Source organism: Molothrus aeneus, chromosome 22 (genome assembly GCF_037042795.1).
Source record: "Molothrus aeneus isolate 106 chromosome 22, BPBGC_Maene_1.0, whole genome shotgun sequence".
Taxonomy (NCBI): Eukaryota; Metazoa; Chordata; class Aves; order Passeriformes; family Icteridae; genus Molothrus; species Molothrus aeneus.
Window position 1 is genome coordinate 3,591,931 of NC_089667.1, and position 14,082 is coordinate 3,606,012.

At 55.9% G+C, this 14,082-nt stretch overlaps 1 protein-coding gene across 15 annotated transcripts in view; it reads right to left on the reverse strand.

Annotated features, from left to right (window-relative positions):
• IGSF9B (immunoglobulin superfamily member 9B) overlaps positions 1-14,082 on the reverse strand; it is a 51,654-nt gene that overhangs the window by 9,550 nt on the left and 28,022 nt on the right. For 10 of the 15 annotated variants that reach the window (XR_010784919.1, XR_010784918.1, XR_010784917.1 and 7 more), the window contains 5 exons: positions 13,150-13,311; positions 12,380-12,425; positions 9,421-11,052; positions 1,100-1,221; positions 398-692 (listed from right to left, as the gene is read on the reverse strand). Coding sequence is in view for 2 of the 15 variants with exons in the window: in XM_066564443.1 (XP_066420540.1) it covers positions 469-692; positions 1,100-1,221; positions 9,421-11,052; positions 12,380-12,425; positions 13,150-13,311 (2,186 nt within the window). In the remaining 13 variants the exon portion in view is untranslated. The other 5 variants (XR_010784920.1, XM_066564443.1, XR_010784921.1 and 2 more) reach the window with 5 other exon arrangements.

Genomic DNA, 14,082 nt, shown 5'->3' on the forward strand with positions numbered 1-14,082 from the left:
TTATCATAATCAGATTCATGGGATTACCAGTTCCCGCCTGGGTTGTTAGGTTCTTGTCACTTAATTACACCCTGTGTCATTCAACTTCTTCTGGCGATTGAGGGCCAGCTGCTCAATCCCACACTTTCCCCCTAAACGCGCGCTGCCGACGCAGATGTCAAAAGCTCCATCCATGCCTTTGAAGCCTATAGATCTTTTCCAAAACTGAGATGCAACACCCCTCTTCCCACCCCACCCAAACTGTTTGGGGTGGGGGAGAAGTGGATTTGAGGAACACCCAGCCCAAAGCATTCTCCCCAAAGCATCCCCCAGGTCCCCCCAGCTCGTCCCCACCGTGAGCCACCGAACCCCTCAGAGAGGTGACAGCTTAGGGGTGTCCCCCCCTCTTTCCCATCACCTCCATCCCCCCGTGGTGTGACACCAGCTCCCTCCACCGCTCCTGTTCAACCTCCTGGGACCGGCGCTAGGCTAGAGCAGGGTGGCGTGTCCACTGGTGTCATCGTGGTCCACGCTGTTGAGAATGGCTGTCTGGTCTTCAGGGAGCTGTCGGTGGCAGAGGTCGTCCTTCAGCGCTGAGAGCCGGGCGAAGGGGTCCTGACGAGGGTGTCTCTTCTTCTTGCGGAGGCAGACAGCTTCGTCAGGTGACAGTACCTGAGAGCTGGGAGGGTGCTGAACCTGGGAGGCAGAGCCATCTGGGAAGGGGGGAGAGAAGGCAGATGGGACTGGAGCCAGCAGCAGGCAGAGCAGAGCGCTTTGCTTGCTGAAAAAGGGAGGTGACAGCAAGCCTGGCCCTGAATACGCAGTGTGGCAAGAAGGGAAAACGCTGGGCATCAGGGAAAATGAAATTAACACTCAAAATCCAAACAAATGACTAAATATGGGAGATGCATGGAAAGGACTTGGTTTGGAGGAGCAAAGGAGGGACAACCTGCAGGCAAGCAGCCCGGGGAGACATCCCTTTGGGAAGCAGGGAACAAGGGCAGCATCCAGGAACGGGCTTGGAGAACCCCAGTGCTGGAGCCGGCAGGGATCTGCCCAAGCTCTGCTCACAGCAGGACACAGGGAATGCCGTTGGGGACCGTGGGGTCCTCGCACTCACTGGGTTGTTTTCTGGATTTCGAGGAGCCCTTGGATGACTTTTTGGGCTTCTTTATCCGCTGGTATTTCAGAGCTTCGAGCCTCTCAGGTGCAGCAGTGTCCCCGGGCGGAGATGGACGTTTTCTAGGAAGGAAAAGCAGACACGCGCCATCAGCGGCTCCCGGCCACGCTCGGGCCTCTGGGCGTCCCCGGTGGGGGATCGGCCGATCCCAGCTGGCTCTGCCGTGGAAAAGGAAGAGGTGAGAAACCCAGGGCCGAGGGAGCAGGGCCAGCCAGGTGTGCCAGAGCACGGGATGGAGGAAGTGAGGCGTCCCCGCCGTGCCCCTACGTCTCCTCCAGGTTTTCCAGCAGCACCGCGACCTGGCCAGTGCCACATCCAATGTGGGCATCCCCAGCTCACCTGCCTGCCATGCCAACACTGCTAGACAAAACAGGACGGGGCAGATCCTATGTCCGATAAGGCATTTCTGGGAAGTGATAGGAAACCCCTTGGGATGGAGAGAGAAGAGAAGAGAAAGAGATAGGCAGAAGCGGCACGGCAGCATCGAGACGGGCACCACGAGCCACCCGAGGCAGACAACACCTGCACCACAAACAGCAGGGAGGCAGGATCCTGCTGGCCCTGCTCCCACAGCCAGAAAAACCAGGGGCCACACGACAGACAGGGACACCAAGGGCACAGACCAACAGAGCTGGGAGAGGTACCTCGTTCCCAGGTCCCTGTGAGAAGCGACAACAGAAACGCGACAGCACAGGAGCATCTGCTCCTGGAACAGCGAGAGGCTGGGAGCTGGAAATGGAAACACTGACAAGGTTTTATTGCAAGGACAAGGAGGACGTTTGCAAAGGGGTGCTTCCTGCAGGAGAGCCAGCAGGTGCAAGGGATAGTTTATCAGCTGTACCCCCTGGGGAGCTCTTCTACAGGAACCAGCTCAAGGTGCAGTATCCTCCCCTTTGCAAAGAGATTTTTTGTTTTATCTCCTTCACTGTACCTGTTTTTCCCATCCAAGGCCTGGAAAGCACGACTGCTGTAGAGAGCAGAGCATTAGAGGAAAACCTTTTCCTAAGGAGAGCGGGCAGTCCAGCTCTTATCTATAGCACACCCCTTATCTATAGCATCCCCTCCTTCTTGCTGCTTTCCCATCTCCTTCCCCCTCTCCATTTTACTTCCACGACCCTCGAAGAGTCACCAACTCCTAATGCCACAGAAGCTGTCTGTGACCATCTGGGATAAACCCAAGCCACTTGCAGACAAGGTGTCCAGAGAAGATTGGAAGCTTCCACAAAGCACCTTTCACTGCGATAAAGCCAACATTTTAAGCCAGGCTCCAATGAGGAAAGAAGATTTAAACCAGCCTGCTGGAACCCTTCAGAGGAGGAGATGATGCTCTTCTGCTCTGACAACTTGGTCACCAGGGGTCAGCAACCAAACCTCGTCACAGGAGCCACACAGAGGACAGTGCTGATGGCAGCTCCTGCATCCATCTGTGACCAGGGCAGTGATCAGCAAATCCCACAAGCCACGGGCAGCAGGACGGCAGGAGGAGACACCTCAGCTGGCTGCAAGAGGCAACATCCGTGCCTTCAGACTCCTGCTGAGGCACAGAACCACTGAGGATGATGTCCCCCTGTCTGTCAGCAGGGTGTGCCCCATCCAGCATGGCAAAAACACCGTGGCTGCTGGCAGGAGCAGCAGGGAAGGGGCGAGGACATGGGCTGGAGCACAGACCCTGCACTCCCGGGCTGTGGTACCAGAGTACACCCACCCACGGAGAGTCTGGAGCTCCTCATCTCCCCTGGGGTCCAGGCAGAGCCTGGCTGGCACTGAAGACACCTGTAGGCTTTTCCCTGTGAGTCCCCATGTGTGCAGAGCACAGTGTGACAGCAGCACTTCCCATCTGACATCCCAAGGGTCTCCAGAGCATTGAAATTTCAGCAGGAGCGCACAGGCAAGGAGCTCCCAGGAGGTTTTTTCCCCTTGGGGAGCAAAAGGGTTTTTGGGTTTTTTTGAAGATGAGTGTGATTGCGAAGCTTCTCAGTTTTGCTGGCAGCACTGGAGAGCACCCAGGGAAGTGCAGCGTGAGGTGAAGAAGCAGCTGAGGCACAGCAGACGCAACAGAAACCCAAACACTGGGCACAGAAAAGCTCATTTTCATGTTTTCACTGGGCACAGAACAGCTCCTTTTCATGTTTTCCAACACAACAGAGACGTCAGGGTGCGGAGAGTTCCTGGAGAGCCTCTGTTCCAGCTCCCAGCAGAGCATCACATCAGCCAAAGATGAAGCAGCTCATTAGACATGCCGGGAGTCCCGCTGGCTGGATCCAAGCTTTTCCTCATCCAGAAGACAACGTTTACATTTGCAGAGCTCAAACACCTTCCCAAGTGCAATCAGCCTCTTGTGAGAGATGCTGCCAGCAGCAGCTCTGCCCTCTGAGCTGAACCAACTGAGCTTCAACCATGCTGGCTGAAGGCAGGACTGCAGTGACCCACAGGTCACAACATGGCACTCCTTGCAGCAATTCCTGCTTGAATGGCCAATGACAGGCTTTTCCCTCTTACAGCCAACATTCTGTGGGGTGCAGATGAGTTGCATTCCTGCAGGGACTTGGCTAATGGTGACTTCAGCTGCTCCAGCTCCATCACCCACAGAGTTCAGGTGTGCCAAGCCCTGGAGAGCAACGAGCTCGGTGATCCTGCCACCATCCTGCCCACCAGCACCTGCCTTCCACCACCTCTTCCCACCACCCAGACAGCTTTTGCCACTGTTATTAAAGCTCAGCCTGTAAAAGTCTCTTTCTCTTTCCACTCTGTTTTCTTTCTAAGAAGAAGCTGTCGTGGCATGCTGACAAAATTAAACAGATTTACATGAGGGATTATGAGGAAATTGCCTGAAGCTCATTTCCACTAGTTCTCCATAATTGAACTCGTATTTATACACACAAAATAAACAGTGAGTGCACTGAACCCATGTGTCACCATAAATACTATCTGACCTCTGGCAAGGAAGGGATACAGAGGACAAAACGATGCTACTCAGCAGCCAAATTTTATCTGCTCTACCCACCCTTTATCTCTTCAAAGGGCGCCAATTCGTCCAAATTAATTTTCATTTTAAGCTCAGCCAAAAGCCTCTTCCTGCCCCCAGAGTTCACATATTGGGCAGCTGCCCACACACAAAGGAGCTCTTGAATACCAACAGATGAGACGTTTAGGGAGGTGGGCGAACTTCTTCTGGAAATTTCAGTGTAGAGCCAAGCAAAGGAGCTTTGAGAAGCCCATGTGAACTCCTGGCACCAACCTTCTGCAAGGCACCACCAACACCTGGAGCAGCAGCTTTCCTCGAGTCTTCAAAGGAAAACCCTTCTGCATGAGCAAGTGTCTGGACTGCATGGACTGGGAGGTACTGGAGAGGCCACAAAGGTACTGAAGGACCTCCAAGAGTCCCAGGGCAGGAAAAGGAAGGAGAGAAGTATCCAGCCCAACACACATCACAGCTGCTCTTCTTCAAATGTCCTTCCATGTACAAAGCAAAGATATGAGGGAGAAGACCCCTGAAATCATCCACTCTGAAAGGGAACCCATATAAAGGAAGGGTCCAGGAGATTCAAGGATACTATAGATAAATTCATATATATTTAACCTCATGGAGGTCTCAACACACCCTCCCTGTCTCCTCCTCTCCTTGAGCCAAGACATTGACATCCAGGAATAGTTTGGGCATGTTAGAGCATCCACTTGGATAAAGTAGAGTATCCACTTGAAAGGAGCCCACTGTGTCCTTCTACCCTTCATCCTCCTCACATGAAGAGCTCAGTTGTCCTACACAAGGCTCCTGCAAGTCAGAATTCCCACTCTGCTCCGAGGCTGCTGCCTCCATCCCGGAACGCTTGGGATCCTTCAGCACAAGAGGTGCCAGAGAAACACCGCGGTGACAGCCCCAGGCCAGGGCTGCTGCTGCTGCCAAGGCACCGCCAGGAGGGAGGGAGGAAGGGGCTGGTCACAGCAGGGAGCACACCAGAGAAGGGGTGCCCTTCTACAGGTCTGCAGACACCATAACTCATCTACACAACGGACTTCACCACCATGCTGACGGAGAGGAGAGAAGGCGAGGGGAACGGGGCCGGGCTGGACAGGAAGAGGGGGATACAGTCATGGAGAAGGGGACGGGAGAGAGGAAGATAAATGAAAAACAGGAGTGAGAAAATATATAAGGAAATTAAAGAGACTGAAAAGAAAAATAACGATAATAATAATAATAATAATAATTAAGAAAGAAAAGAAAAACGCACTCAGACAAGCGGACTCACAACTTCTCCAAGCGGAAGGAGGCATGGAACACATGCAGAGGATCAGCACATGGACAGTCTTTAAAGGGGAACCTGTTTTCTTTCAAGCGGGGAGCGAGGGCTGCTGCTGCTCCTCCCGCACGCCTGGCGCCGACGTCCCTTGGTCACTCAACGCTACGCCACTGCCAAGCCCCCCAGCTCCCTGCACTGGCAGGGCTGCCCCGGCAAGGGGGGCCCAGGGAGGCCACCCAGGGCAGGCTGCCGTGCCGAGGGGCAGGGGAGCTTGGTGCCTTGTCTGTGGTTTTTGGGTTTCCCTCTGCAGGGAGACGACAGCCCCCTTTTCCCTGTTCCAAGATGCGCGCTGCATCCTAGGAGAAGATGGGAGAACTCCTTGCCTGGCTCAGTAACTGCATCATTTATCTCTGCTCATCCATAAAAACTACCTGAGCTTCACCTAGCAAAAGCCACCATGGTGCAGCAGGGAGCTCACATGCTGCTTCTCCTTCTCCTCTCAGCTTCCAATGCTGCAATAGAGAAATCTGGCTGGCCTGGTATAAAATCCCTGTGCTCTGCATGCACTGACAATTTTATGACCCCAAATCATCAAGAAATTACTCGGCTGGGCTCTCTGCGGGATTCCTTGCTTATTGAAGTGAGATTTATTCTTCTGGTTTCCCCTTTTTGGGGATAATGACTCTGGAGTTGTCCCTGTGACTGCAGCTCCCAGCAGCATCCTGGAGTAGGACACACGGCTGCTCCCACCCTGCTGGGCAGTGTCACCTGCTTCTCAAAATCCATCAGCCCATGGCAGCCAGCACTGGAGCCAGCCAGGACCTGAGCAAGAGCCACACCAAACTCAGACATGAGCCTGGACTCACCTCTGCTGTGCTAAAGCCATGACTGCTTGTGTCCCTAATGCTGCCAGAGCAGGGAAGTGTCACAGAGCAAGAACAAACAGCCACATCCTCTCTGAGGGCTTCCCCATTTCCCAAAAAGGCTGGCACAGCCCAGATCTCACCAAGGCTTGGTGCCAACTTTGCTCCTCACAGGATGCCCTGCTCTGGGATCAGCAAGGAAAAACAGAAGGAGAAGGCAGCCAAGTGCTCAAGAGATTTGGAGGCTCGAACAGGATGGGTTTTGTCATGCCAAGAGGATGGCTCCTCCATGGACCACACACATCCAACACCCCCTCCTCACCAATCCTGCTCTCCCCACCCCAGGACAACCCTCCAGGTCAGCTGGAGGAATTCCCCTCTCCTGGAAACCTCTCCCTGATTTCTCTAGGCATCCCACCTCTCTCTCATGAGGCTCTTTCCCCGCCCAACAAGGCTCCTCAGGCTGTTCGAGAGAATCAGCCAGAACCTTGACTCTTCCCAACCAAGGCAGCAAAGCTTTACTTTTTGTAAGACCTGTCCTAAGGAAGTTTGGGTATGGCCATGCCTTTAGAAACAGGCCCATCTACAATCCCATCTCTGCTTTCACAACCAGCCTGGCTGACGGCCAAACAGGTCAGTGCTGCCAATCCTCTGGGTCACAAATTAGTATTATCCCATCTGGATTTGGCAGTTTTAGTGATGTTCTTCTGCTTCTAAGGTCTGAAAACCATCTCCAGATTACTCCATCCCAGTTCCAGAAATGCCCATGGCTGTCTAGGAAACCAGCCCCATGAAGGCAGCCCAGGAGGAATTTTCTTGGAAGAGTCTTTCAAGATCTGCTTAGGGCAGATTATTTACAGCTGGGTCAGAAGAGGTCAAAGATTTCTCCAAGGAGTATTTCAGGTATGGAAGGATTTTACCATGACTACACCTGTGGTGGGAAGGAAAAAACACGTTTCTGGCAGCCTGAGACCATAGTTCTGCTGCTGCCAAGCATACAATCCATCTTGGGAGAAAGACTTTTCCCATTTTCTGTGATTGAGGAGACTCGGGAGAAAGAAAACAAATCCAGACTCTGCTGGAAACAAAATTCTCCACGTGCTGGACTGCAGCTGGAGACTGATTTTTGGAGCCCACTCTGAGCAGGCTGTCTGCAGCTGGCAGACAGAGATGGCTGTTTTTCCTGACTTCAGGGGTTAGCTGTGGGCTCCTCCTGGTTTGGATCATCCAGGACAACCCCACCTCAACACACACCTCCCTAACACCCCACAGCCCTCGTGCACCCTGCCAGGGCCAAAAGTGCCACGTGTGTCACCAGCCCCCAAGAAAGGAAGGGTGGCCCAGCGAGACGGCAGCTCGGCTCATCCCAAACCCCAGCCCCCAAGGCAGGGGAGCAGCGTGTGCTGCTGGGAGGGGAAACCCAAAAGCCACAGAGACTGTGCGTCCAGAGGTGTTTCCTAGTGTTTTCACATTCCTTATTCCCCTTTAAAGGAAGAGATGGTATTGGAAAAGCCCCTTCCGTGTCCCCTGTCATGCCCCGCTCCCGGCCACCCTCCACAGCACCCACACCATCCTTTCGGACATGGATCACCCTTACCTATTGAGCTGAGGAGAAGCTTGTCTCGACAACACTGCCCAGATAGCTGAGATTAATCAAAAACAAAGCAGTTATCAACACCCGCAAGGAGCCGAGCTCCGCAACACATCAGCACGTCAACAACTCCAAAGGAAAAAGGAGGGAAAGAAACCAAACTGAAACACAAACGAAACGAGGCTGGAGAAGAAAGGGGGAAAGAAACAGAAGAGAAAGGAAAAGAAGAAACAAAAACGATAATCAACAAAGCGAATGGATACACTGCATAAAAGCACGGACAACAGTGCTGCTCTAACACGGCTCTGTCCTGGAGCTGGCTCTCCTTGGCATGCCCTGCTAGACACATGGACCTGTGACTACATCCCTGACTGCATCGCTCCGTAGCTGGGTTTTCCAGAGGCACACAGAAGTCATTTCAGGCTCATCCAGCTGCTCTCCCTCCCCATCCTCTCTCCCCTGAGCCCTCCTTCCTTCCGTTCAGTGCCGGAGGGATTTGCTAAGGCCATAACGCTTCCAGGTACCAGAGGGCGGGAGTGAAATGCGGAGGGCACTGCGGGGTGAAACGCTGCCTCCCCCCTCCCCAGAACACAGCCTCTCCTCCGAACGCCTCCGACCGCGCCGGCTCCGCGGGGCCGGGAGCCCCGGCCCCCGACTCCTCTCTGCCACAAGCCGGAGGAGGGGGCTCGACCCCACCAGACAAGAAGCCAGAATGAAGCGAGACGAAAGGATGGGACGAAAGCACGGCTACGGGGTCTAAGGTGCTGTGAAAGACGGAAGGAAAGAGGAGAAATAGAGAGAAAGAGAGAGAGAGAGAGAGAGAGAGAGAGAGACGCTTTTGCCTGGAGCAACCCTGGTACCTGGAAAACCAGCCGCTACTGTCTAGTGCAGCCACATCCCTCTTTAGGGCAGGATCTGAGCGTGCCGGCAGCCTCCCGATCTCCGCTGGGCTTAGTTTATTTTTATTTTTGCTCCTCTCCTGACATGCTGCTGGTGTGGCTAAGTCCTTGATCTCTCCCTGCCCGCGTCCTGGGGCTGCAGCATCCCTTTTGCAGGTGGGGCGGTGACCGTGATAGCTGTTTCTGTCATGCATTAAAGCTCTCTAGACTCCGCGGGAAGGAAGAGGAGGAGGAAGACAGAGGCGCGGCGGCGGCGGCCCTAACGTTCGAAGAAAGCCAAGAGCCAGCAGCTAGAAGAGGAAACAACCTCCAGTGACACCAGGACACTTACCTAAGCGAGCCAGGTCTTTGTACACCTGGTAGACGGCCCGTAGCCCGAGTTCACGGCGCTCCCAGATTCCCAAGGGACCGGGAAGGTCGCCTGCCTAAAACCCAGCGCTCTCGGGCGGCGGCCATGCAACCCGTGCCCGTGGCACCAGCCTCTGCCTAGCAAAGCCCGCAGGACGCCGGTCTCCAAAAGGGATGCTGCAGCGTGCCCAGAGAGACCCTACCAGTTGGGATGGTGATGGCAGGGAGGGAGTCAGAGGGAACGGGTAAGGCAGGGTGGGGGAAGCCAGGAAGGGGCTGGGAGTGGGGGGGGGGGTGGTCACCATGGGGCTCACGCACTTACCCTGTGGCGGCTACCGTGGTGGTGGATGTCGGCTCCGGTTGGAGAATCTCCTCGCCAGCCCTCCTTGGAGAAGGGATGTCTCCGAAAACATCCATGGTGTCCACGGGCAGGGAGGAGCCCTGGGAGTTGGAGAAGCCGGTGCCCACGGGGGTGAAGGCGGTGGTCGGTCGGAAGCTGGGGCTGTCCCCACGGCTGCTCGGCGCCGGAGATCCCGTGGAGGACGGCGTGGATTTGCGGGAGAAGCTGACGGCCGCGGGCGGCTGCAGCGTGATCTCCGACACCTCCGCCTGCTGGATGAGCCCCGGGCGGGGCCGGGCGCGGGCAGTCAGCTCCGGGGAGCTGTTGCGGGAGCTCAGGGGACTTTGGGTCAGAGGAGAAAGCCTTGAAGGTTGTAGCACCACCTGATGTAAACTGGGCTCAGCCCTCCTGACCTGCCGAGGGCTGGGCCGAGGTCGGGGTTGGGGCTCGTACCACCTGGTGTCCAGGCTGAATGTGCTTGTGCCGCTGGGGCCGACGGGCTCGGACGGTTCGTGGTAAGGCAACACGGGTATGCCCATACCTTGGCTGGTATGTCTTAGCTGCCCTTGACATCCCATGGGTTGCATAGGTTTGTCCTGCCACTTGGTGGTAGCGGGCACGGAGGATTGACCCCTGCCCGGTGACTTGCCGGTCCAGCTCTTTGGTGCCTCCAGGGGCAGGATGCCCGAGTAGGATGCAGGGACCACCTGGAGGGAGGAGGGTGGTGGCCCCCGAGGAAGGCAGCCCGTGGGCTGGGAGCCCTCGGCCGCCTCGCAGGGCTGGAGCTGGTGGGGGAACGGCGCGGGGGCCAGCTCCAGGCTGCCGAAGGGGAACTCGGCCCTGCCCCAGGGCTCGGGGGACCGGCCCCCCGTGGGGGTCTGGGCCAGGGGCAGCGTGCTGTTGGAGGCATTCTCCCCATTCTCCTCGGGGATGGTGGGGTGTCCGAAGGGCCCCTCGGGGGGCAGCGGTGGGGAGGACATGACTGAGCTCAGCGGGCTGACTTCTGGCATGTAGAAGGGCGGCGGGTCCACCTCCCCGGGGCTGCTGCTGCTGAGGTAACCGTAAAACTGGTGGTGGAAAGCCCGGGGGGCTGGCGGGCGGGCCTGGCCGGTGGCCTGCAGGGCGCCGGGACCCTCCAGTGCCCGGTGGAACCGGGGGCTGTATGCTGGTGGCTGAAGGTAGGACTCCTGGCTGGAGGAGAGAGGGGTGAGCTGGGCTTTCAGGGCGGTCACAGAGGTGGGGACGACGGGGTCGTCGTTCTCCTCGTCCGACTGCCTGAACTCGGGGTACATGTCCGTCTCCTCCACGAAGGGGAAGCCCTCGATCCGCCGTGTCTTCAGGGAGGGCTCCATGTCGGCCGGGTCCATGACGAAGCGTCCGTCCGGCCCGCGGCTGATGAGCTCGATCGGAGTGGTGGCCTCAGCTTCGGCCTCCGCCTTGGAGACGCTGTACTTCTTGCTGCTGATGGCTCGTTTGGTCTTCTTGTAAAGGGAGAGCTCCTTCTCCTTGGTGGGGCTCAGCATCCGCTTGGCCTGAGGGCCCTGGTCGTCAGAGGACTCCGAGGGGGGACGGAGCGTGCGGATGCTCTCGGGACTCACCTTGCCGGAAGACAACCTGGACCACAGGGGAGAAAAACCGAGAGAGGGGACGGTCACCTGGGGAGGAAAGGAGCCCTTCCTGCCCAGAAGAACAACTCTGGATCCGGGAAACAAAGTGCTACCAGCTCTCAAAAGAGGAACCTCTGGGAGAAATTGGCAGGGGCTAACCAGGATGGCAGAGTCTCAGCAGCGGCAGTGCACAGCATCCCTGCTCCTTGGGAGGGCAGCTCGGAACACTCAGGGCTGAAAGTTCACACCAACACCTTGCAATAAGCTCCACCAACACCCCAACACTTCACAACAAGCTCCACCAAGACCTTGCAACAAGCTCTACAGCCCCACAAGGAAAAAAAGACACACCCAGAGCTCGCTTCCAACTCCTTCTGGGCTTTCTTATGTCCACCTGAGCTGTACATGCCCAGGAAAGGCCCTGAGAAGAGGGACATCAGGCAAATGTTCCCTCCCACAGAACTCAGCATCTCACTTGGAGATGCTAACGGATCATTTCAGACCAACTCTTTCTCCCAACACTCTTATCAACACTCAGACTTTAGGCTGAGCATCTCAAAAGGCAGAGAGCACCAGGACAGTTCCCTCATCCCTATCCAGAAAGCCTTGAACAAACAGGATTGAGAGGCAAAAGACAGCAGATCCAACACAGTGCAGGTTATTTCAGAGCAGTGGATGAACTGAAAACAAGTAAGATTCAGATCCACCGGCACCAGGACATTTTCCAACAGTTGAGGAGCCAAAGAATGAGGTGTCCACATCCCAGACTCTTGCACTCCCACCAGGAAGATGCTCCTGCTGATTTGCAGCTACACATGCTTTTGATGGGCTCTGCAAGGAGCTGTGGCTTCCGCAGCACCCCAATCCACCACCTTTGGGCACATATGGAAAGAGGCTTCAGCAGGGCACTCTTCAGGAGAAAAGATGAATTTCCCAGGAAAAAAAGAGCCAACAGAGAATGACTCAAAAACTACACTGAGCTGGCAGGAAGGACTCCATATGTAGCAGGCTAGTCCTTGTCCTAAGGAGCCTCTTCCAACTGGTGTGGAATTGAGTTCCATCAGCCAACTCCAGCTTTGGAAAGTGTTCACAGATCCAGCGGGGTCATCTCTTAGCTCAGCTTGCTGCATTTGTCCCTGCTGCTTCCTGCTCCAAAGCCCATTTGTCTCTTGTGAACTGCTGTGTTCCCAAAAGTTCAGGGAACACTCAAAAACAACTCATCAGGAGCACCAAATAAGGATGAGACATTTCCATTTGAGCTTTGCAATGACTGTAGGAGGGAGGCACCTTGAAGACCCTCACAGCCTGGTGCCACAGCTAAGACAGATACTTACGGGGACTCCAAACTCTTCCTGCAGTGGGTTATCGAGAGAGGAGGGTCTGGAAGAGAATAAAAAGGGGAAAGAAGAGAGAACGCTGAGGAGGCGCAACACGACAGAGACAAGACACACTCAACATCACGACAACAAAAGACACTCAACAAGAGGCCAAGGTTTCATTGCTCCAGTGCTTTAATGGTTGCTGACAACAAACAGCTCCCGTCACAGGGTCCTGCCCGTCCTGCTGCCACAGCCCCGCAGGCTGGAGGAGACGGAGCCACTTCCCTGCCCTCTCCAGCTCCCCAGCCGCCCTTTTCCCTACCAGCCACTCCTGCATGGAGGCTGCAGTCCCAGCTTTTGGGAAACAGAGCAGCAGGGTCTCCTTTGGGGTCTTCTCTAGCCCAGCACTGCCCGCTCCATGCTGGGAGCAGCTGGAGAACCCAGCTCCAGGGTGACCTGGAGCAGGTGAGCAGTGCCCCCCGTCTGCATCCCAGAGGACAGCCCAGCCTAAACCCCCGGCTCTAGGAGTTATCACCGCGTGGGAGAGCTCCCTCGGAATTCCCAGGCTAGTTTCTCTGGCGCCTCTTCACCCACCCTGCCTCTCCCGCTCCCGACCGCGGGCGCTTTCAGGCACAGCCGAGGGAGGAAGTCAGGGCTTCACCTGAGGACGCGCACGGACGAAGAAGAGACAGACAGGGAAGAAGGTTACGACCACAACACAACCAGGGGGCAGAAACGAGGGGGAGACAGGAAGGAGGGAGGAAGCACACCGGGAATGGACTCACCTTTCTTGCGCTTGAGCTTGCGTTTGCGTTGCTTGTTGACGAAGCAGGCGGCGAGTGTGCTGAAGAGGATGGCAGCAGCCAGGAAGCAGATGGTGGCAACGATGCCAGCCAGCACCGGGCGGGCTAGGCCCTCGTCCGTCAGGTCAGGCTGAGGAAAAACATCTGGGGAAAAACACAGTTCAATGTTACACGTGCTGCCTTCCCCAGGGAGCTGCCACAGCGTGGAGGCAGTGATAGTCTGCAGGAATGATAATCTCTGTAAAGACCCTGCTTCCAAGCCAGCCCACAAAGGGAGAACAATCAGTGCTGCTTCAAGGCCAAGGGAGTTGGTGATCTCACACCAGATCACAGAATCATAAAATAGTTTAGGATGGGAAGGGCTGTTTAAGGCTGTCTAGCAGGGACATCTTCAACTAGATCAGACTGCCCAAACCAACCTGATAAACCTTTCTGTGTTAGCTGGTGGACATCCAGGGAAGAAGCGTCCACACCAAACAAATACATACGAACACACACAACTGCAGCAAACCTGCAGTCACCTCCTGGCTGAATAGCCTACTGCAGCAGCAGAAGGCATTTCAACCTCTTTGTCAGGGCTTCATTTCAGCATTTCAATGAAAACTGGGCTGCAAACCCTTTGCTCAACAGGAGCACGTGCGAAGCCCCAGCAGACCTCAGCTGTGAGCACGTGCAGATGTGCACCCTGCACACCTCGGTGCTCCTGCCGTGTGCCATATCCAGCATCAGCGCATTCCCCCACGGAGCTTTCAGCCTGGCAGAGCAGCTGCCTGGGGCCGGGCACCTGCCAAACCCCATCAGAAAACCTGGGCGTGAGGAGCAAGGGCAGCGAGCAGGGAAGCTGCGGCAAGCTCTCCTCACCACACCGGCACCACTTGGGGGCAGAGAGAGACCGCAGCATCGCAGCACAGCCGA